The sequence below is a fragment of the Takifugu flavidus genome, chromosome 21 (assembly GCF_003711565.1).
Source record: "Takifugu flavidus isolate HTHZ2018 chromosome 21, ASM371156v2, whole genome shotgun sequence".
NCBI lineage: Eukaryota > Metazoa > Chordata > Actinopteri > Tetraodontiformes > Tetraodontidae > Takifugu > Takifugu flavidus.
Window position 1 is genome coordinate 710,251 of NC_079540.1, and position 24,709 is coordinate 734,959.

General features: G+C 46.7%; 1 protein-coding gene across 1 annotated transcript in view; it reads right to left on the minus strand.

Moving 5' to 3' along the window:
• The window catches only part of gabbr2 (gamma-aminobutyric acid (GABA) B receptor, 2), a 103,730-nt gene that overhangs the window by 58,487 nt on the left and 20,534 nt on the right, over positions 1–24,709 (minus strand). Inside the window, exon 2 of the mRNA XM_057021561.1 lies at positions 12,614–12,751. Within this exon, the coding sequence (XP_056877541.1) occupies positions 12,614–12,751 (138 nt within the window). The remainder of the gene's footprint in view (positions 1–12,613; positions 12,752–24,709) is intronic.

The window sequence follows — 24,709 nt, forward strand, 5'->3', positions numbered from 1 at the left end:
CATGATGCCCCCCCACCCACCTACCCACCCAAACTGCCCTCTGACCACATCTTTGGGTTTCAATGACACATTGCTCTTGAGATAAAGGCCCTGCATTGGTTTGCAACAGCAGAGGAGCCTGCAGGGACCCTCATTAGCTTCTCCTGATCGCCCGAGCCAACAGGCGCGTAACAAGGCCTCGTTTCGAATCACTTCGTTCCTGTCTTGGATTGAACAAAAACCTTCTGAAAGCTCCAAAACTCGACGCTCCTCCTTGTCTCCTCTATAGCTGCTTCATGGCTCTCCAGAAAATCGCCCAGTCATTATTCAGCTGTAATTTGTGCTTATGCCCAACCCTCACCAGATGTTTTATGAGTGTGGGGTCAAGTTTTAGTTGGCGGTGATCATAAGATTGAGCAGTCGTGTTCCTGAGGGCCCGTTGATGCTTGGTGGGGCAGCACAATAGAACTGGAAAACCAATGATGGAATTTAGAGGAAAAAAGGTTACTGTTGCATCAAGATTCAGGCTCTCTTTCTCTCTCTCTCTCTCGTTCTCTCCCACACACACACACACCAAAATATTCACATTACTATACTAACCCCAATTCCAGCCTCAACCTTAAAACCATGTCTTTACACTCAAACAGCCTTTTGAAGTAGTGCGGACCATCCAAGATGTCCTCCCTTCGCAGAAGTCTCCTAATTTTTCTGGTAGAATGGGTATTTTGGTACTCAATATGTAACAAAGATAAGGTGCGCACACACACACACATACACACACACACACACGCACGCACACACACACACACACACACACACACACCCCGAGCAGGGTTTCATCTCACTATACTGCTTTATTCTCTTTAACTCCACTCCACATGGAGCTAACTTCTATTCTGTGTGGATTCGTGATTGATGGTGCTTTGAAGGAAGTGGAAGCAGCCCTGGCTCCCCTGGGGTGTAGCTGGAGGGTGGGTAGCACCCCCCACTCTGCTGCGCACATGGGCACACAGGAAAGTACCAGGTTTTCCACTGATCTGCCTTATCACAGAGGCAGTTCTGGTGTGCCCTGCTACAGTCAGCCTACACTACGCTGAGGAGAGGAACCAGCATCTAATGTCATTTTTTCCTTGAAGTCTTTCCAAAGTTACTCTACTGCATTTGAAGGACTGCTGGGAGGCCCCAGCATGTGCAGGTCCGGCAGACACTTTCTTTGAACTCGAATTAATTCAGGAAGTTTAAAATAAAAATTGGACTGAAAAAGTCCCAGATTCTTGTTTCCGTCCAGGGGATTAAACTGGTGACCTTTGACCTACACGCTCACTATGGGGTGCACCTGTAGATCATCTCCTGCTCCAGCTCCTACTTGGTATCCTCTGAAACTTCGGATCCAGCTGCCGTTCATTCGTCAATGATCTGACGCAAGCGCTTTATAGGCGGTTAAAAACAGAGCTGCCATCAAGCGAACTACAATTACGATGCGGCGCTGATCAGAAAAGCGAGGAATGTTTTGAAGCAGGCGTTCAGCAGCACTGTGCCACACACACCCTTTCGCCCTCCCTCTCCTATACTCTGACAATGATTACGCTGCCATAAAACGCCCCGCTGCAAACGTGACCCGGGCATCAATCGCTGGGTATATATCAGTGCCTCATCTCTAGCGCACACATGTTCACGTTAAACGCACGGGGCTCGCACACACAAGCGCGCGTATGTACACACAGGCTTCAAGGTCCTTCAATGTGAATCTTGCTATTATTTTCCACTGTCTTCTTCTCTTCTTCCTCTTTGCTGCCGCTTCAGGGATGTGTCTGGAGCTCGGATTAGCTCGATGTCATTAGCTTTAGAGCACAGACGGGCTGGATCCAGCCATCGTGGCTCCCTGTTTCGGGCTGGAAATTGCGGCACCTTTGAGACCATGCACGGCAACACTTTTCTTGGTACTCAGGGAAGAAACATCTGTGAAATGTATCCAATACGCCAGTGCGTCTGTCCTTCAGCTGCACTTGTTGTTGGAATCTAAACAAGTGGACGAGTGCCAACCCTCCGTGAAGGTATCACCCCTTTAATCAACATGTTCAGCTGCCTGAAGGAGAGCAGAAGGCACCTTGAAAAGCTAATCAGTCGCTGCGGTATTAAGAAAAGAAAAGATGCGAGTTGGTAGGTCTAAAAGAGCAGTGGAATAAAGCTAAAGTATGCTGTTTTTGTACCGTGAGTCCCTTTTTTAGAAGGGACCGTTTTTAGAAGTTAGGGAAAACGTTTTTAGAAGTTAGGGAAAATGTTTTTAGAAGTTAGGGAAAACACATCCCAGTGAAGCTAAATGCATTAGCACTTTTCAGAAACGTGAAGCTACATGGAGGATGTGATCATTGTGATGTATGATGTAGCCTCTGACCTCAATGTGATGGTTTTTTCATGTTCCATGTTTCTAAGTAACATTAAACCGGGAATACATGACCAAGACTTTGGGAGCAGCTAGCCAGGTCAGGTTGATGTTGCAGCCTTTAATGCACATTTAATTCTTACAGGACAAATAAATGATGTCAGTCAGGAAGTCCCAAACTGTCAGTACTGTATCTGAGCTGCACCAATCCACCAGGACCAGCTCTGCAAGTGAAGGAAATTAATTACATGTGCGGGTCAATCAGCCATGGATTTTCAATTACACCTCCAACGGTGGCCAGGAAACAGTATCAGCTGTGAAATATGCTGTGGATGGCTCAGAAAATACTCGAAATCACCCCATGGATTCATTTCAATGGTTTGTTCTCGACACTGGCAGACTTTTTCAATCCTGTCTGTGCTTGGTACTCCATTGAATGAAGAAAGTGAGAGAAAAACAAGAAATTTCTCTGAATTTGCCACAGGGGTAATGCAAAAAAGCTATAAAAAACCCCTCTCTTTCAAGCCTCCCTCCCTCTATCTTAACATACTCTCTTTGACTTTTTCGATTTCCAGAGACCTGCAGGGGCTGAAAGGCTCAAAGAAGGCTGAATTTTTTTAAATTCCATCTTCTGGGCCGAGGAGAGGAATAATCAGGGTCTTAGGTGGACAACGCAACAAACGACTAAATGGCCTAAAACACCTCAACACCTGTGTGAGTGCAACATGTTCTCTAAACTCTTTACATGATGACCCACAATCCCCCCAATGTCACCCGGGTGATGGAACAGAGGTAAATATTACTGTTTGTACGCACGAGTCACTGCGCCAAAAAGGGGGGGGAAATCGTTAGCAAGCAGCCAAATTAACATGCTAAAGAAGTAATTCAGGAATTCTTGATAGGCTTTTTCCAATAAAGATAAGAATCCTGAGCATTTATCTTAGGTTGAAGAACATCTTTTATGAACATCTGACATTTTTATTCAGTAGGACCAGATTTAATTATAGCAATTATTACATTAATTGCATATTGATGCTCAAGGGCTGTTAAGCAGACGGTCTGTGTCCCAAACTCACAAATGTGCATGGATTTAACCAGGACTAGAGAGAAAAGAGGGCAGGAAAAAACATCCTGCCGGGTCCGACAGCTTATGGACAGCTTATGGCTCTTCCATGGGTGTGTTCTCCTTCCCCGACACTATTGGTGAACTTCCACATTTATCTTTCCCCACATCGAGATTTGGAGTGATTAAGACCAGAAAAATAATCGCTGATTATCGCTGATCACTGCTGATCTATAAGAAAATCCTAGTTTCTCTTTAAAGACAAAGGAGCACCTTACTCCCATTATTCGCAACATCCATTTAGAAGAGCTGAGGCATGTGTTCAAGGGTTCACTGCCTGCTTACCCCATAATTATATCAATTAAGCTGATTACTCCCACTGCTCTGTGCCAGTGGGGGGGCAGGAAATAATGCCAGAGCAGAGCCTGAATCAAGGTTTACCTCTGCAGGATAAACACCCAGTCCAAGTAAAACATCTATCTCTTCCTCAGCTCGGCAAAAAGCAGGAAGGACCTGCTGATGCTACGATTGGGAGGGGGGGGGGGGTTCAAATGTGACCTAATTCTCTCTTTTTTAAGTAACCGGTATGAAATGTGTCCATCATCTGCTCTGTAATGGGTCTCGCGCCCTTCTGGGTGCTGTAAAAACAGGTCTGGACGCAGCGCACGTGTAAATGTCTCCGTGTCAGCCGTGCACATCAACTCGCTGCCTGCATCAAAAAGGCTCGCCCGTGCTGTCTGCAGGCACGCGGAATGTCAAGATCATTACCGGTCAAGCTGGGACCCAGATAGTGTGCGGCCAGTTCCACCAAAGCAAGACAAGAAAGGGATGAAGAAGTGCCAGTGCTTGCTTTCAATTATGTCCACATTCATATTTAATGCTGTTTATTGGCGCTTAAGGTCAACGCTGGTGTGTTTGTGTGTTTCCCAACACCGAGGGAGGCGGCAGGCGCCCCGCTGAGGAGCTGGTGCTGCCTTTTTAAAAATGCACAATGTTGCCCCCCCCCCCAGTGCCCACCAGTTGCCCTATGTCGCGGTGCATTTGAGGTGACACGGAGAAGCCAAGAAGTTTCAAATCTCCAGGTCTTTGGGCTCAGTGATTGTACATCTGCTGCCTGTCGCAGACAATTATGGAGGAAAAAGAGGCTGGTTAAAGGACAAATACCGGAACATTCCGATGCAATTTAGATTTCACAGCTGTTAGTTCCTGCAAAGACGACAACGTTTAGGCTCTGACAAGCACGGGCCATCTTTGAAGTGAAACACGACCCCGCTTGCTTCAAAACTTCATACAGCAACTGATGCTAATAAACGTTTAGGCTCATTTATGCATCCAGGGGTTTAGTTTTATTTCCAACGTGCATCGGCTCCCTTTTGTCTTGTCTGAATCACAAAGTGAACAGATGGGGATGATTGTTCATCGTTGAAGAGATCGCGCTGAATGCATTTCAAACGGCATCGCAGATTGTTAAAGACACTTCTAAGGGACGGACTCGGTTTTGCTGTTGGAGATTTAAATCTGGGGGAAAAGGAGGAGAAACCGATGTAAATTTGTCCGGTCAGCCTGATAAAAGGTTGTGGAAAGAGGTTGTGAATGTGGAAAAATGACGAATATGTCATTACGATATAAATTAATATATTGACAATAGTTAATCAGCCACTTGAATGCGGCCCAATTAAATCATTTTTGAGTCACTATGAGTTTCACGGTTCAATTCATTAAATGAAACATGTTGGAAATATTTAAGTGAAATGAAAATTCTACTCTGAGCTCGTCCTCACAAACGGAGCGACCGTGCAGGCAGACCAAAGAGGGATGACTCTACGTGCGCTTCATCTGGACAAATGGGAAGCACTCAAACGCCGTGTGAGCTGTTCACCAGACAAATCTGGAGGAGAGAGTGATTCAGGCAGCCCAAACCAAACCAAACCAGAAGAGTGTGGTGACAGCAGATGGATCTGTGTCATACACATTAGCAAATTCAAGCAAAATGATATTTCTGCTAAAATTTAGCTCAGGTGGCAGCTCGATCTGTTGGGGCTGGGGAGCAGAGGGTTCTCGGTTCTTGCCCCAGTGTAGAGAAAACATGGAAGGTATTCTGGTAGTAAGGCCAGAACAACTTCAGAGCACTGCTGGGGTACCCTTGAGCAAGGTACCGAAGCCACAAACTCTCATATAGGGCCGTGCGATGAACTGGGTCATCCAGGGGTGGATCCTGCCTTCGCCCATATGTGCGCCCACCCCGTGAAAGGGATAAAGCAGTCCAGAAGATCTCCTCAACCGAAAAGGTTCGATGCCTTGATTCACCTTTGTTAGCTTGTTTAGGATTTCATGTTTTTTGATTTGCGAAAACTGTCAAACAAACATCTTATTCAGGTTGTGCTGATGTGAAGGTGCTGGTCAGTGCAGCTGCAAGAATGATTGTGCATCCAACTGCAAGAACTCAGCGAAGAACAGACAGACTCCACTCTGTGCTAATGAGCTAGCTGTGTCGCTGCTCCTCCCCCTGCTCTGTCTCCCAGGCCCTCCTGCTCTCCCACCACTAAAAGGTTTGAATTAAAATTTCAAACAGAGCTGCGCAAGCTGCATCTCGGAACATTTCTATATAAAAATACCCTCGACAAAACCCAGAGCACCCTGAGTCACATGGTGTCTGGCATGTCCTCATTGCTATTCAGACAAAAACGAGCTCAACTGTTAGCATTCAGCTATAATAACATTAGCGTGCTTCACCGAACAAACGGAGGCAGCGTGTTTTTTATCATGTCTACAATACCTCGCAGGACGCAACATTGTAATAATTCCACAATAATATAAAAATCTTTTGTTGTCTAAAACTTTGACTTTGATTCATTAATGTTTTAACTGTTCAGGAGCATAACAGCTCTTATCAGCTATTAGTTCTCATCAATAAAGCTGAGATTAAAAAAAATAAATTAAAAATAGATGCATTAATGTGTTCAATAAGACTTCCAAACAGCTCTTCTACCTCCTAACAGCGTAAACACATAAACAATACTTCCCCTAAGCAATCATAGGACAAATATAGCTGTTAGCAATGATGGTAGCAACGGCTAGTGATTGATGACGGTAAACATATCGCACTCGCGAGCCAGTGGGAGCCCAAATGCCAAAGGTTGAAGAAAACAAAATGTAAAAAGGTCATTTATGTTTCCAAAGCTCCGGTTTGGTTACAGGACTGAGGCTGCAGTGCACAAACACAGAGAAACTTTTTATTAGCATTCATGAAAGCCGGTTTTGAACCCCGCGTCCTCCTGCAAACGGAACCAGTCGGAGCTTCACCAATTATACAGTTTTGCACTCAGTGTGCCCGAGGGTTCCTGGGACCCTTTGAACAGGAAAACCCCTTTTGTTACAGAAGTGATTGCAGAGGGGAAGAGTGTTGTTAGGAAAAAGAATGAGGGCGAGACATTCGGCACGGAGAGTAAAAAGAGGAAGCTCGAGCAATAACAATCAGTTCAGCAAACGTTTTCTTTTTATTTTGGAGAGGCTATCACTTCTGAGGCATCAATCTGAACCAGGCTGGATTACTGGGGGCAAGCGTAGCACAAGTTGAAGTGAAAATAGTCCTGATTTTGGATATTTCAGCCCATTTATTGGATTTGCATTATAGGTTTCATGTTCTTTTCAAAACATCCAGCCTCATCTTAAACATGAGGACGAGTGCGGTCTCAGCGTTAGGCCGCCTAATGTGGGAGCTAATTGTTCCAAAAACAGTCTGTTGTCTATGACGCAGATGTAAAATAACTAAATAAATCCGTTTAACAGGGCTACATGCCTTAAGACATCTGAATCTAATCAGATCACATGTTGCCTGCACGATGGCCTCAATAATCCTTGAGAAATCGGACGATGTTCGGATTTTTATGGTCACGTAAGCGTGCCCAGCGATCGTCGTTAATCGTCTTGGAGCGTGTTTGCAGCCACAGATGAGGAGACACATTGAAGGAGGGCACCAATCAGGAGTGAATATGAGGCTCACTGTCAACCTAAAGGAGGCTTAACGCTTCCACACTTTGGTGGTGAAGCAAAGAGGATAGAGTGGGAAAAGAAAAAAAGGGGGATTTAGGTTCCTGGAATGGAGGGCGTGTTTACACCTGGGTGTCCTATAAGCTCGGTTCAAACACGATGCTAATGGTGGAATTTGCTAACGTAGCGATATTGGTTGCGTCAATCTCCTGTAAGAATCAACTGATCATCAGGATTCGTGGGTAGTGAGGAGGAAGACATGGAGCAGCACAGCAAAGGACGGGAAGCACTCTTCTAATCCCATCAAGTGTCTCTCCCTCTCAGTCAAACCCCCCACCCTTTCCTGTCTGCCTCTTTCTTCATCCCTCTAAGTTGAGTTGATGTTCCATATATTAGTGAGCTGTGGCAGACAGTTAAACTGCTCTTTATCGATCCTCTGAATTTCACCCTTTTCAAGCAGCCGTTATGGTTTTAATGGCCCGTAATGGAACCGGTTGCTCCACCATCGCCGTCCACCCTTTGTTTTTCCCCTTTGCTTCAAAATATCCTCCTAATGCCGGCCACAGAGAACACCATTTGGATATGAAATTATCCATTTAACAATTAGAGGAGAGTGGAGTTGACTGAAGCAGCAGGGCTGCTGGTGGTGGTCTTTCTGGGATTGTGGAAGCTTACTGGTGAATATTGAGAGAAAGTACTGCGTCATCCTGAATGTGTGTGGGGTGTGTGTCCTAAGAATGACTGGCGATGTGGTCCAGAAAAGGAGGACGTATAGATTTATTATCTTAAAGGAAAAGTCTCTACACCTTGCTTCGGTAGCCCATCAAAGCGGTGTTGACTCCATGGACCAAACACAGAATATCAAAGCCTGAAAACCCCAAAGAAATAGCAAAAAAGCAAAACTGCACAAGAGATTTAGGATATGGGGTAAAAAAAACCAAAAGAAGAGTCCCTGTGTGAAACATCAAAAACAAGCCTGCACTGCTAATATGTACAGTTTGTTTATTGTTGCTGCCGGCTGGCAGCTTCTGCGCCGCGATTAATGCAGCACGTACGATGCCGAATTCCCTTTGAACTCTCAAAGAAACAACTTGTACCCGAGTGGGTGCAGAATTCATCCTGGATTCCTTTTGGTGTGAGAGCCAACACGTGTCGGTGGTTCCAAAAGCACGACCTTCTGTTTCCAAGCGTGGCCTCTCGATCTTCGAGAGGATCCGAAGCGTTCAATCAAAGCTCTTGTTTTCACTGAATACTTATGAACCAGCGTGTTTTGTCAATATGTGACACTGACAGTCGCGAGCTCCTAGCAGCTCACTTTTAACAAATGTCGCTAATTAGCTAATTACTGTGTTTCCTGTCAAATCGCACAACACAGCTCCTGCACCACGTGTTGGGAAACATCTCAAGGCCTAAAATTGGAGCATATCATAGTATTGGTGGTTTGTGCGACGTCTGTTTCATATCGGCTTGATTCCTAACTCAGAAAGAATTCCTCCTTCACCCCACTCAGGATTCCAGACAGGGCGTAAGCTTATCGATAACGGGGAAAAGTCACGTCACGTATCTACGTCAATCGGCGTCGTGACGCTAGCGCTGCCCTGGCCCAAGATTTTCTGTAAAGCTTTGAGGGCCATGAGTTATTGAAAAGGGTTCAGAGGAGGATGCGAGGCGAGTAAAGCGGAACACTGCAGCGCAGTGCTGTTAGTAATTTGGAACTTTGTGTTGAACATCTGGGTTTGTTTATGTTTTTGTCTTGTGCTCAACCCATCTAGAACTTTTTGTTCTATTTTCCCTCCACTTTGTCAACACACCTGCTTCCTGTTTTGCGGTGATTAGTTGGTGGATAGCCCACGCCAGATCGTGTCGGTATGTTGCGTATGTCTTGCCAGAGCCGTTGGGAGTAAGCAGGCTTTGTTTTTTCTTAAGGGATTTTTGTCTTCTGCTTGTGTGAATTAAAGAAGAGACGCAAGATCTGTCGGCATTACCGAAGGTTCGGCCCACCTTGATTTCCTGCCGATCAGTGGATGTTGCTGAAGACCTGCTTAATCACTAAATATTCCAGTCTCGCTGCGTGCCTGCTTGTGGATCCTTCTTCACCAAAACTGTAACAAGGGCACGCCATGTTTTATTGAAGCAGCTGGAGTCGAGGAAAGAAATGAAAGAAAAAGGCTGAGAAGTCAGCTAAGGACTCCGAACAGGCAAGAATGCTGCACAGAAAAGATGCAGCCGCGCAAGTTAAACTATAAAATTAAAAAAAACCAAAAAACTCAAGCCTCTCTTGTATTGAAATCTTAAGGACAAATAAAACCTGAGGACTCAAACCGAACAAGAAATAGTTGGACACCGGACTGCGTATCTGTCGTTTTTAAATATTAATCAGACGAGCATCAACTTCTTATCCTTTACTAATATTCTGGAAGCATCGTTTTTCATTACGCTCTCGATGTGGCTGAGAATGAACCCTGCTGCCGCTGATGGGCCTAATTGGTGAGTGAGAAGGAGCCAGCAACTGGCAGAAGCCGGTCGGGCCTATTTCCTGGCACTCAACGAGCCATTTACAGAAAATAGACTCAAGTGCTGTGGAGAGGGAAACGGACCTCGAGTAGGTTAGGGAATATTGGTAAAGCGAGCGCTGCAGGGGCGTGCGGGAAAAAAAGCTGGTGTATCGGTTCTGGACGAGGGGATCTCGGCGCTTCATTGTCATGTTGGATTAAAACCACAGCAATCAGCGTCATTTGTGGCTAATGGCAGCTCGCGAGCGCAGCTGTGTCTTCCCTCGTTTCTGTGAATTTCAATTTGATGCTATTGCAGCCTGCCGTGGCCTGCCCATTCCTCCGTTATTCCCCAAATCCCTTCCTCGCCATCTGTCCACGCGCGACTATTCTTTGCCACCACTGTAATTTACTCGGGCGGTCGTTTTGACATGTGCACTCGACTGGTAGCGCGAAGCTCTGCCAAAAATTTGTAAAAAATAACTTTTAAAATATTGTTTCAGTGCTTCTATGACAGTGGTTCCCAAACTGGGGGGGGCGCGCCCTGGGGGGGGGGGCGCAGTCAAACTGCAGGAGGGGCATCAAAGAATTTCCTGCTATACACTCCAGAAAGTTTGAAAGTTTGTTAGTATTGCTATTTTTCAGCATAACAAACAATAAAAACTGTAAAATTGAAATGTGAAGTGATATGTACATATTTTAGAAAGAAAATATCTTTTTTTATTATTTAATTTATTCAAAAGAAAGGAGGTGCGATTGATTTGGGGTGGGTGGGATCGGGTGCAGTGATGGGTGGGGGGCTTACAATGTTCTTATAACATCAAAAGGGGGCTTGAGAAAAAAAGTTTGGGAACCACTGTTCTATGATATTCTTACAGAAGCATGAATATGCCAGTTTTACTGGAAACCTGTCAGCATGTGTGAACACTCTCTTTAAACCATCTGTTGAGGACGCTGCGTTACTGTACAACCTCACACACATTCACAGAGGAAATACATGGATGTCTTTGGAATTTGATGTCCTTTCCTGTAGATGCTTGTGCTGTATGGCAAATTCTGTCAGACTCGGGACAAAATCAATGTAATATGGATTAAAGGATTTTGTTGTCAATGCTAGAAGCAATTCGGGTCTGCAGATCTGTCATGGTGGGGGACAGAGATTTATGATCCCTCTGGTTCCAAGCAAGGGCAATTGTTTTAGGTTGTGTGTCATGATTCACGACTCATCCTAAAAGATCCTTTAGGTGCACATGATCTGTTGTAAAACTGCAACTATAGAGCGGAAACAAGACATGCACAGTGTGGTCAGTCCCTTCAAAACGGAACTTTTAAAGTTCTATTTAATAAAGCCAAAGGGCTGGAGTTCAAGTGATGACTGCAGGAGTGCACTGTTTCCATGGCAACACTGTAAAAGACCTCTTGCTCCCCTGTGTTTGAATACAGCAGTATTAACTTTATATTAAATATTAACTTCCATGGAGGGAAACACCAATAAGGTGGCAAACAATTAAGTCTGCCAATTTAGACGGAAATGCTATATTAGTTCATCGGGAGCTTGTTACTTTGGGCACCTTTCAGACATTTGTTTGGATGCACAGGTGACCTTATTCTAGTTACCACAAAGAGCTACGAATTCCTGATTAAATCTTCTTGTCTGGTCTGTTGTGTCTGTGTCAGTGTGTGTCCATGTGTTTGCTACATATTGAGGACCAAAATATTCATTCTACCAGCAAAGTGAGGACATTTTTGCAAACTGGGGCCATTATAGCTGGTCCCCACAACTTCAAAGGACCGTTTGATGGTTGAGACATGGTTGAGGTATGCTACCACAATGGTAGGATTATGAGGATGTGTGTGTGTGTGTGTGTGTGTACAGCGTAATATTTGATATCAGGAAAGGATTTGTTGGTATCAGCCTTTGAAGCAAAAGACAAGGGTGTTCAAGTGCTCTTGGGAACACGCTGTACCATGATGAGTGTTCTGAAGAGCCCAAGTTTGCCTTTGCTCTTCTCTCGGGCAATCAAAGCCAAACACTCTGATACACGGAGGAAAGCCCATGCACAAAAACACGCTGCTAAACCACAAACACGCAGCTATTCTTCTTACCCGTCACCCCACCAGACACTTCATTTACGACCGAATACGTCGAGCCAAAACGGCAGCACAAAGCGACGCAAACTGACAGCAGGGACAACGTGGCATTGCATTCAAAACCGACACCCCCCCCGAATTGTCTCATCTCTTCCGAGTAAAAGCATCGCTCGCTATCTGTTCTGACCGACTTTTGCTGTGCTGTTGGAAAATGGAAGCGTATCGTTTTGGAGGGAGGCATTTCAGTGAAAGAAATGGCGAGCAGTGGTGACTCAGACCACCAGTAGTTCGGCGGCAACACCGACAGCTGCTCAGTAGAAACACGGCAGCTGAATCAAGATATGCAGGAGAATAATTCAGCATAACTCATGTAGATAATTAGCGATCAAACCCACAGTTCAGCCGTGGCTACATGAAAAACGTCCTTTTAAAAAGACCTTAGACATCATAACCTTTGACACAACATGTGTTTCCTCATGCATAACCAAAAGAGCTTGATTGAAATGCATTTTTCTTGCATGTTAATGTCCAACTGGGAGACTATTACATAGATTATTAAAGAACCCCTGTGACCATTAGAAATGCCTCACAACCCACAGCCAGCCTTAATCCTACCTGCACCAGATTCCAGCCCTCCAGGGACTCTGCGATGATGGAGGTCACGGAGGGGCAGACGCCACCAAAGATCATCAGGTGTTTGGGACCGTAGCATATGGCGTCGAAGAAGGCCCTCAGCCCCTTGGCGTTGTCACACTGTAGATGAGAAGAGAGCCGGGATCAGAGAGACAGGCACAAGAACAGAGCGGCACTTAAACACTCGCAAAGTTCAGTTTTAGGACACTAATCCTGAGTTCTAATCGCGGAAGATTTTATTTTGGTCTCTTTGGGGAGGTTATTTCTGGTTTTCTCAAAATATCCTCATATTTGCTGCGTGCATGAATACAAAGGTTTGGTGTCTCTTGGATGTTTCAGCCTTGATCGCCTTCTTCAGGTCACCGTCTTATTATTAACTGCTTTTGCAGTTAATAATATGGCACGGTGGAGATTCAGTCCTTCTGGAACTTCGTGTTTCTGTTGGCCTTGCAGTTGCTCTTCGTTTGTCTCTTGCCTCCTGCTTTACCCCTTTTTGGCGTCATTGGTAAGGCGCACGTGTGGACAAAGGCAGGGTATACCCCTGGATGGGTTGATAGTCCATCCCATGTGAGCATTTGTCGGTTCAGCACTCCCTCCCTCTGTCAGTCCCTGTCTTTCTGTGTCAGGTGACCTTCCAGCAGGCTCCGCCCCCTCGGTAAAGATCTGAGGTGTTCCGTCCGAGGCGGGAGGCCATCGACTCCGGGCCGTTTACACCATTGATCTCAGGGCCTGTAGCTGTGTCAGAGGGGCTCTGAGTGATTTTCCCGACTCAGTCAAACCGCTAACACAGTTTTCCAGATCAATGCCGAGATCTCTGCAGTCCCTCATTGAGGCGCCACCGCTTTCTGAGTCCAACAGGTGGCTGAAATCATGGAAAGTCCGCAGCAGTTTTCAATCAGAATTGCCGGGAGGAAGAGAAGAGCATTTTTTCTGAACCACTGCAGTAGCTACGTTGCGTGTATGTTGATCTGCTATTGCCAAATTATTAAGAATTGTTTATGTCTGATCCCTTTAATTCATTTACTACATTAAAGATTACTTTGATTTTGTTCACCGATGCCCTGACAGAAACAATCTCTCAGTAATCACCAGTTCATTCATTTCTCCGTTATTTATTGAAATTGCGGTGCCAGGTGTGAACCGTATCTGACATGCTGCAGAACTCACAGAACCCTCCCTCTCTCCCTCCCTCATCCAACGATGGTGCAGCTATTTCACATCGCCATAGCAACCGTTGGACAGAGAAATGAGAGATGGGGAAAAAAAGAAAAAGAAATCTCCGATTTGGGTCAAATTGATCGCTGCATGTTTCCTGTTGATTTGTTTTTGGTTTTTTCATGAATCACCGATTCTCCCCTGAATCACCGATTCTCCCCCCCAGCAACACCATCAAACACTGGTCCACTGGTCCCGACTGAATGGCAGGTAGGATTGAGTGTGTGAGTGTGTGTCTTCTTACACAGTCCATCTCTGCTGCGGAATTACTTGACCTTGTTAGCCGTAAGCCGGCGGCGTACTGAGATCTGCTGCCAAACGGCTGCGCGGATTGAAAAACTGAAAATCGAATCGGGCAGGAACAAGACCTCTAAGTGGACGTGTATGACTGTAGGTTGAGATCGGCCAGTAACCCCCTTAAGAGCTCTGCCTGTGTCATGGTTGCAGGGTGGAGCTGCACACACCTGCGCTCTTTGTTATGTCTGCTCCGTTATTTTAAGCACGTAAGTCATATTTGACTGAAGGCCATCAACAATAATTTAACCCTAGCTGGTATCAGTGGGGGTCGGGGGGGGGGGGGGCTGGCTGGTGTCAGACAGATAAGGTTTGTGGAGAAAGATGTGATTAGGCACATTGGGGGTCCCCACTTCAGCAGGTGTAAGAGACGATCCTATAACAAGGTGCTTGGTTGGGCTGTTACTTGGTAACCGAGTCGTGGTGAGTATAATCAACTCTATTGTCATCTTTAATAATCACCTCCGATAATAGCAGCAATGACGATAGCCAAGGTGGTTAAATAAACGCTTCTTTGTCTCTCTGGGGATTGTGTGTGATTGGATTTGATCAGCCCCCATTCTGGCCTGATCTGAGCTCCCTTCTGGGTTGAAGCTGAACATCTAGGATCCAAAGTTAAAGGCTTATAAGGACACTCCTATTGATAAAATGATTCAAATGTTCCCGCCCTACCCATCCATACATTTGCTGGCTATCCCAGCAGTTACGGAGACATCTTGGACATGTTACAGGACAGACAAACCTCTCACCTCATTTCCTGTCCCGAAAATTACTCAGAACATTCATTTTGCTCACAGAAAGGCCCCAGATGGAGCAATTGTGCTAATTTCCGAATGTGAAATCCATGGGCATCTCGGCAAAGCGCTGAAAATATCATGTTTTGTCCGTAACCAGGACTCAAACGTCCCCAGCTCATTCTGATACAGACTGAGCCACTGTGGCACCCAAACATGCTGCCAAAACCTGAGATTGAACCTCTAGACCTTCAGTCTAACGCTCTCCCAACTGAACTATTTCAGCTCTGAATATGTGCAGCAACAAAGTCACACGTACATAATGGCCACAGTGGAGCACACCACAGCTCCATTATAGTGCCCCACAGCTCCACAATGCTCCATCATTTAAAATATACTTTTTCAAGAAATTTCAGAGCTTTTTCTGAAAGGGCTACAAAGTCCAGTAGCACTTAGCTTGGACTTCACTCAAAAGAAATACTACAGTTTCTCTGTCTTAAATCTAATTCAAGGCATTTGGAAGCCATTCGGATCAGATCAATGGCAGTAATCTATTTAGCCAAGCGAGGCGTGCGTGTGTGTGCTCTTGTAGATGCTAGCGAGGACCAGTATGCACATTTCACCTGCCAAGAGAGGACTTTTGGGGAAAATTAGGAAATGTTGGCCGGTCCTCATGGCAGTATATTTACAGACACTTGGTAAAAACATATATCTCCCTTAATAATCTTGACATTTCGGAGCATGGATTCACTGTCACCATTCAGCAGATATTACTTATGGGACAGCTGGACAAGGAAGAACTTATCTCTGGAGCTTCTCAATGCGTCCCTCTCAACCTGTGGCCTGACCTTCACACAAAGCGCCTGGGATGGATCTTCTGTTTACTATGTAATCACTCTCAGACATTAGCCTGTTCTTATTGTACTCTGTTGTATCACGCATGATGCTAAATCTGAGGAGACTGTGGCCGTGACATTATCTGCATTCCTTACATAAATACTGTGACTGTCCCCATGCAGCGTTGGTCCCTTTTCCTGGGGGCATAATATGAACACCTATTTTGGCAATAAATGTCCGTTAAGGTCCTTTTTTTATACAAACAAAGGCAGAATGTGATAGTAAATGAATAAGTCTATAATTTTATCACATAAGCCTGCCTGCGTGAAAACTGTTAAGGTTTTTTTTTTGGAGGGGGGTGGTTTGTCTGTGTGTCCAGGCCAGTGCTGTGTGTGCATGTGTGTGACTGTAACAAGAGGTGATCACAGCGCCGGGCTACAGGTAACCATGATGAAATACCTTGTTAACGCTGTAAACAGAGGCGGCTGCACCTGTCCCTCATATAATGGTAAATTACTGCACCTCCCCACCTCACACATACACACACACACACACACACACACACACACACACACACACACACAGCTATCTCTTCAGAGTGCGTGCGGATTCTCTATGAGATGATGTGTTGCTCCGTATAAAGCTGGAGCAAAGGGTTAGGGTTGCTGGGTTCATTCGTAGGGTGCTGTGAAGTGGCCTCGCACCGCTGACACAGTCCCCCTCCATCCATCCCGTGCACAGAAGCCCCCGACCTCTCCCTGCCTCCCCCTCATGCCGTACATCTATGACCCCGTCGTCATTTAGCATTTAAAGGGGAGACGCGTCCATCCTCTCAATATCAAATAACTTCTCTGACTCTGCACCAGGAAAGAAAAACATGAGCCAGAAGCAGCAAAATGTAGCAATGACAGAATGGCCAATAGGTCGGATCCAGAGATCCATGTATTTTTTTCCCATACCATCTATCCTCTACCGCTTATCCGGGGTCGGGTCACGGGGGCAGCAGCCTAAGAAGAGAAGCCCAGACTTCCCTCTCCCCAGCTACCTCTTCCAGCTCATCCAGAGGGATCCCCAGGCGTTTCCAGACCAGTCGAGAGACACAGTCTCTCCAACGTGTCCTGGGTCTTCCCAGGGATCTCCTACCGGAGGGACATGCCCTAACACCTCACCAGGGAGGCGTCCAGGGGGCATCCTAACTAGATGCCCAAGCCACCTCATCTGGCTCCTCTCAACACGGAGGAGCAGCGGCTCTACTCCGAGCTCCTTCCAGATGGCAGAGCTTCTCACCCTATCTCTAAGGGAGAGCCCAGCCACCCTACGGAGGAAGCTCATTTTGGCCGCTTGTACCCGTGATCTTGTTCTTTCTGTCATTACCCAAAGCTCATGACCATAGGTGAGGGTAGCAACGAAAATCGACCGGTAAATCGAGAGCTTCGCCTTTTGACTCGGCTCTCTCTTCACCACTACGGACCGGTGCAGAGTCCACATTACTGCGGACGCCACACCAATCTGCCTGTCGATCTCCTGCTGCATTCTCCCCTCACTCGTGAACAAGACCCCGAGGTACTTGAACTCCTCCACTTGGGGCAGGATCTCCTCCTTGACCGGAGAAGGCACTCCACCTTTTTCCGGTTGGGAACCATGGCCTCGGATTTGGAGGTGCTGATTTTCATCCCAGCCGCTTCACATGCGGCGGCGAACCGATCCAGTGATAGTTGGAGGTCACGGGCCAATGACGCCAACAGGACCACATCATCTGCAAAAAGCAGAGACCCAATCCTGAGGTCACCAAACCGGAGCCCCTCAACACCATGACGGCACCTAGAAATTCTGTCCATAAAAATTATGAACAGAATCGGTGACAAAGGGCAGCCCTGGCGGAGACCAACCCTCACCAGAAACGAGTTCGACTTACTGCCAGCAATGCGGACCAAACTCTGACACCAATCATACAGGGAGCGGACGGCCAGTATTAGCGGGCCCGACACCCCATACTCTCGGAGGACCCCCCACAGGACCCCCCAAAGGACACGGTCGAATGCCTTCTTCAAGTCCACAAAACACATGTGGACTAGTTGGGCAAACTCCCATGCACCCTCGAAGACCCTGCTGAGGGTGTAGAGCTGGTCCACTGTTTCACACCCAGGACAAAAACCACATTGCTCCTCCTGAATCCGAGGTTCGACTATCCGGCGGACCCTCCTCTCCAGTACCCCTGAATAGACCTTACCAGGGAGGCTGAGGAGTGTGATCCCTCTAAAGTTGGAACACACCCTCCGGTCCCCCTTCTTAAATAGAGGGACTACCACCCCGGTCTGCCAATCCAGCGGCACCGCCCCCGATGTCTACGCGATGTTGCAGAGTTGAGTCAACCACGACAGCCCTACAACATCCAGAGCCTTAAGGAACTCTGGGCGGATCTTATCCACCCCCGGGGCCTTGCCACCGAGGAATTTTCTGACTACCTCGGCAACTTCAGCCCCGGAGATATGAGAGCCTATCCCCAGGTCCCCAGGCCCTACTTCCTCACTGGAAGGTGCGTTGGTGGGATTGAGGAGGTCCTTGAAGTATTCCTTCCACCGATCCACAACATCCCGAGTTGAGGTCAGCAGCACACCATCACCACTATACACAGTGCTGACAGTGCATTGCTTTCCTCTCCTCAGACGCCTGATGGTGGTCCAGAACCTTTTCGAGGCCGTCCGAAGGTCGTTCTCCATGGCCTCACCGAACTCTTCCAATGCCTGGGTCTTTGCCTCGGCAACAGCCGTAGCTGCACTCCACTTGGCCTGCCGGTACCTATCTGCTGCCTCAGGAGTCCCACGGGCCAGTAAGGCCCGATACGACTCTTTCTTCAGTCTGACGGCATCCCTCACCTTGCGGCCACAGCACTGGTCAGCCGCTTCAATCCGATGACACAACCACAAAGTCGATCATCGATCTGCGGCCTAAGGCGTCCTGGTGCCAAGTGCACATGTGGACACCTTTATGCCTGAACAAGGTATTTGTTATGGACAATCTGAGACAAGCACAGAAGTCCAATAACAAAACACCACTCAAGTTCAGATCAGGGGGGCCTCTCTTCCCAATCACACCTCTCCAGGTCACACTGTTATTGCCAATGTGAGCATTGAAGGAACAAAATGAACTTTATTACAGGCTAATCTTACATTAGCCATCATTACTAGCACTGAACGTTAACACTTGTGGTAACACCGCCATCTAATGGACAAACATACAAACACCCACAATAAATAAAAGTGAAACGAAGGCGACGTTGGGATACACATAAACTTGTACAGATTGACGTCCCTCCTAGTCAATAGGATGACAGAAAAATGCTAGGCGATAGCCAATGGCAGAGCAGCTACAAGCAAGTTTGTGTTCGCTAAACTCTGCGAGCTGCGAGTAGCAGCGGTAGCATATTTTTGACCTTCGTATCCTGAAATTTCCTTCGTAACAAGAGGAAATATTTTCCCGTTGAGACGATTCGTAACCTGAAAAATTCACATGTAGAGACGTTCTTAAGTAGAGGTCCCACTGTACAGGCACTGAGCTGGGGAGCAACAAGAATTGCCACCCCTGCCCACCGCCTCTCACCATCGGCAACTCCAGAGTGGTAGAGAGTCCAACCCAATGTTCCCTCTAAGCTGTGCGCTTGCGCAATCGCGCACTGCTTGCACATACTCAGCGCACAAGAAAATCTATGCAGCGCACAAAATAAAATTCAACAGAAACGTATTAATTAATATCTAATTTTAGAACTGATATAATCTAGTTAATTAGACCAGTAATATTGTTTTCTGTACCATTTCGCACTCAATGAGCGACAGGTGTCCAGCCAATAATCCGATACAGTTCGCTTACGCTACGCAGCCAATCAGCATTGACAATGTTTGCATATGTGCCCTGCCTTTACTCGCCGTGCACATTAGCTAGCTAACAACAGTGCAGCGGAGTTAAGAGACGCAAATGCTAATCCCTTATCATGGCGAAACGAACAAACAGAGGCACATCCACTCATCAAGCCAAAGTAAAAAAGAAATGCGGTTCTTTTAAGATGGAATGGTTGTCGGACTATGTGCAAATAGAAGAACAAGCGGTGAAACTGAGTGACTCTTCTTATGGTTAAAGCAGGACTCTCACATATAACATAGTACACATCTCATGAACAACAAGATTTTTGTCTTTTTCATTTTATGTGCTGCTGTCATTTGATTCTTTTAATAAGCCATGTAACTTGCTATGATCCAAGGTTTTGAACAAGCGTGATACTGGTGTGTGGCCACAGCGTACCCATCTGATGTTGCTCACAGTGGTCCTCAGTGTGCTCAGGGAGCTTGTGTGTCTGCTCAGACACATGAAAAATTAGAGGGAACATTGGTCCAAACCCTCTTGAGAAGACTGTTTCCAGAGCTCTTGCTGTGCGTCGAGGTGAGGCCAACTATATCTAGTCAGAACTTCTCAACCTCGCACACCAACTCGGGCTCCTTTCCCACCAGAGAGGTGACATTCCATGTCCCTAGAGCCAGTTTATGCAGTCGGGGATCAGACCGCCAAGGTCCCTGCCTTCGGCCGCTACCCAAAACACAATGCACCCGACCCCCTTGGCCCCTCCTGCAGGTGGTGAGCCCACGGGAAGGGGGTCCCATGTTGCCTCTTCGGGCTGTGACTCGGCCGGACTCCATGGGCAGAGGTCCGGCCACCAGGCGCTCGCCAAAGTGCCCCACTCCCAGGCCTGGCTCCAGGAGGGGGCCCCGGTGACCTGCATCCGGGCAAGGGAAACTTGAGACCAATGTTATTTATCTTCATTAGGGGGTCCTGGGCTACGCTATATCAGCTTAATAAGGAGAACTCTCTTGGGTTCATTTGGTTGGTTTTGCCTGTCAGTTAAGGTCAAACGGACCATAAATAAACCGTATTCTTTAAAAAGTGAGAACTCTTCCAGAAGGCACTTGCTAGGGGAGAGCTCTGCTGGGGATGGATGTTGCCCACTGCCCTCCTGGTTAACCTCCAGAATGCCCAAAAAGATGCGTCAGGTTGGAGGGAAGTGTGGAAGAGAAGAGCGAGGCTGGAGCATGCAGCAGTATTTTCTCTGTGGTAACATTTAGACAGAGGGCCCTGGTGTATACAGAGGAGTGTGCACTGATTGAGAGCGGCTGAAGTACAATCGAGAGTAGAAAAGAATAATGAAGTTCTGTTTTTCCTCCATCCCCTGTTGTACCTTCCTAATCTAAACCTGCAACACGAAACAACAAGAAAAATAAAATAAAATGCAGGACCCAGGGACTCCTCGTGGGTCAGATTGGCCTTTAAACCCCCACAATGTCACAATGACTGTCCTCTGTCTCCCTCTCGCCCTGGATGGTGGCTCTTGTTATTCATCCATCACGTTCACAGCTCAGATGGCCGCTGGAATAAATCACGCTGGATGTCTCTGCGGCAGTGACAAGCCCTGTTCGCTCTGTTTACACACACGTAAATCTCCCCCCAAATGCTCACGCGCAAAAGCCCACGAGTTAACACGCGCTTCGCATCCCTCACGTAGCGGAGATTAGCCAGAATTGGCCGGCGGCTTGAAAATCGCAGTGAACACATTGAGCATATATTAGCAATCTGTGGCGGGCAGACGGTGCATTAAGCCTATTACAGGTTGTGGTGCTTTTGACGAGGTCCGACAGCGGCCGGAACAAACTAGAGACAGGGTCAGGTAGACCAAAGTGTAATCACAGTGGGAACTATGGTGATTCTGTCATTGTGCCGCAAGTGTCAGCACACCTGGTCTTAAAGGTGATCAGAGACATTTGAATGTGATGCTATGGAAGATCTGAACATCATGAAACCATTAAATGATGAGTGACATCTCTACAACCCAAACATTTTTATTTTCATTCTATCACCACTGCGTAAGGGCGAAGGCGGGGTCCACCACTGAATGAGTTGGCAGCTCATCGCAGGGCCATTTGTGAACATTTGGGGGTTCGATACCGGTGCTCTGAATGTGTCCTGGTACCGTACCCCTATGACCAGAACACCTCCCAAGCTCCACTTCTCAACCCAGCCCCCTACAGACTGAGCTACCACACCCTGATTTCTGAAGCAAAAGCTCATATTAAGCACCGGTATTTGCACCACTGAGGTGCTGCAGCCTTTTTAATTGTGAGGATGCCGTGACAATGCCATTGTCTCTACTGGACCTTCGGATCACCAGTGTGACGACCTCCAAACGGAGTTTTTGCGACCTCCTGATAGATAAATGATCATCTGGACACTTATAAAAGATGCTGATCTTGACAATGATTCTTGTCTGAAAGGTCAAAAACGAGCAGACACCCTGCGTTCTTCTGTCCACAAACACCAAAGAACAACATCAAAGGAATCCTACTTAATTCTGGCTCTGATTTTACAACCTAGCACCTCTCCGGCTCTGCACCTTTCTTGATATTCTCTCACTCTCATTCTCTCAATCTGCGATACAAGGATCCCCTCTGTCCAACCTCCCCCTCCCCTGGGGGTTATTACAGGTCATGGCTGCGAGCGTCGCATCAGAACAGATCCTCTCTGTGTTATCATTTTGGTTTTCTGTTGAATTCAATTACCGTCCTAATCACAGACTCCCTTCCCTTTCAAAGTAGGGTCTGAAAGGGTGGCTTGCCTTTACAGGCCGAGCAAGTGTGCTTATCAATCATTAACTGCAAACTGATTAAATAGTCACTGACAGGAGAGCGCAGAGGAGTACGGAACAGCGGTGGAGGATAAATGAAAATGACATTCAAGTGGAATTAAAAACAGAGGCATGTCTCCTTTTTTCGCTCACATTCGGAATATTCATTTCACTACCTACTTTTTGCTTATAAAAAATAAAACTAGTCTCCATATTGAGAGGTCCAATTTGACCAATACACACACATGTACATCTTTTTATATCTGTCTTTGTAGGGACATTCAGGGACATAATAAACTACCCATCTCCCTATAATAACCCTATCCATCACAACAAGCGCCCTACCCCTACCCCTAGCCTACACCCACGTCTTAACCCTCTAACAGGCCTTCAAACTTGTGAGGACCAGCCAAAATGTCCCCACTTCACAAAAATACTCAATAAGTATTAAATACAAACACACGCACACAAACACCAGCACATCCTGCATTGGATTCATCAAGCCATGCATATGCAAATAGGCTGGGGCCATGCCAGCAGTGGTGTCCGTAAACAATCATCAATCACCGGGCTACAAGTGCACCACACACGGGGACATGCGCACACACCAGAGCCCGACCAGGTGGTCGGCGTTTTGTCTCACAATAGCTAATTTCCGGGCCAAATAAACACTCCCGTTGAAGGCATTGACTGTGAGCCTGTCGGTTCTAATGAATCGCTCATTGACTTCCCTGCATTGAGGTGACCGGAAAGACGAGGATGTAGAAAAAAAAACGCTGCGGGGTGACGGAGGCGCAGGAATGCGACAGGTCCGGCAATCGAACGATTCCTCCTCATTTAAGGAGCTGACGTAGAAAAGTGTGTTGCCATAGTGATGGCGAGGGGAAGAGAGAGGGGGAGTGAGCGAAAGAGAGGAAGAGAAAGAAGGTAAACTGCAAAAGAAAATTAATTTGTCTACAAGGACATATCACAAAGAAAATTGCATTTTTTTCCCCCAGAAGAGGACGGAGGGAGAAGATGTTATTATTCCCAGTGTGTGTGTGTGTGTGTGTGTGTGTGTGTGTGTGTGTGTGTGTGTGTGTGTGTGTGTGTGTGTCATGCCTGTCCATAGTCATCCAGAGTACCTCTTAACTTCGGATGGAAAAATATAAAAAAAATATCACGTGGTTCTTTCAACGCCACAGCTCGAATTCAAATATTGGTATCAGGTGCAGAAGTGACAGAAAAACAACTCTTGCACACAGAATAAAGGCACACACACACACACACACGCACAAACAAAGTGCAAGATTTCTCTTTTTGTGACAAGACGACTCGTCTGAATACGCTTCTCTAAGTAGGTCATGTAGCCTTTTCAGAGTTTGACTCCTCCCCGTGCCGCATCAAAAATGCATAAATCCCTGCACATTTCTCCCTGCTAGCAGCTTCCCAGGCCAGCTAAAGCGCATCTTTAGTGATTCTAATCCCATCAAAGGTGGTTCTGCTGGGACGTAAACACAACATAGGGTAGAAATTCCCTCTCTGGCAGCTGCGCTCGTGACTTCTCCATCAGCCGGGGAGGTTCAAATGCAGGGATCTGCCACACGTGTGCTGTGTTTGGTTGAAATCAACTGGATTGTCGTGTTCCCGATGGTATCTGTGAAGGTAGACCTCGCTGTCGGAGGGGTTGAAAGGGGAGGTACACAGCAAACGCAGGTGCGATAAGCTGTGGTGCACCTCTGGACAATAGGGAGACAGTCGAGACTCCGGCTGACACGGTTGCGGGAACGTTACCGCTGGCAGTTCTTTACTATGGCCATCTGTCGCTTGATACCATGTAGGTTTTTTTGCTTACTGCATATGTGAAATTTAAAAAGAAAATGCTTTTAACACTTCTTAGGTATAGACTTTGGCTGCTTTTAGGCATCTGTTAGCCATACCATCAACTCCGTGTCCTCATTCTCCTTCTTCTTCTCCCTCTCTCGCTGGTTTTTGAGTTCCTGTGTAAATTATTGATTAAGTAGATCGCAATAATAGTCTTCCTCTGCTACATTCCAATCTCTGACCACTGAGCTGCCCCTGGGACTGCAGGTGACAGTCATCGACAGTGACTTTGTGACTGCATCATCTAACACATTGTGTGTGTGTGTGTGTGTGTGTACGTGCAAGTACAAGTACAAGTACAACTACCAGAATACAAGTTTCATCTGCAAAGGGATGTCTGGTCTAGCTAGTTTGTTTATTTGTTATTTATTTGGAATGGCTAGAGTTAGACGTCCGGGTGGGTGTGGGACATCAAGCCAGGTCTGGTTTGGGTTTCCTGAGTGTTTCCTGGTTTGCTCACAATTAACATAC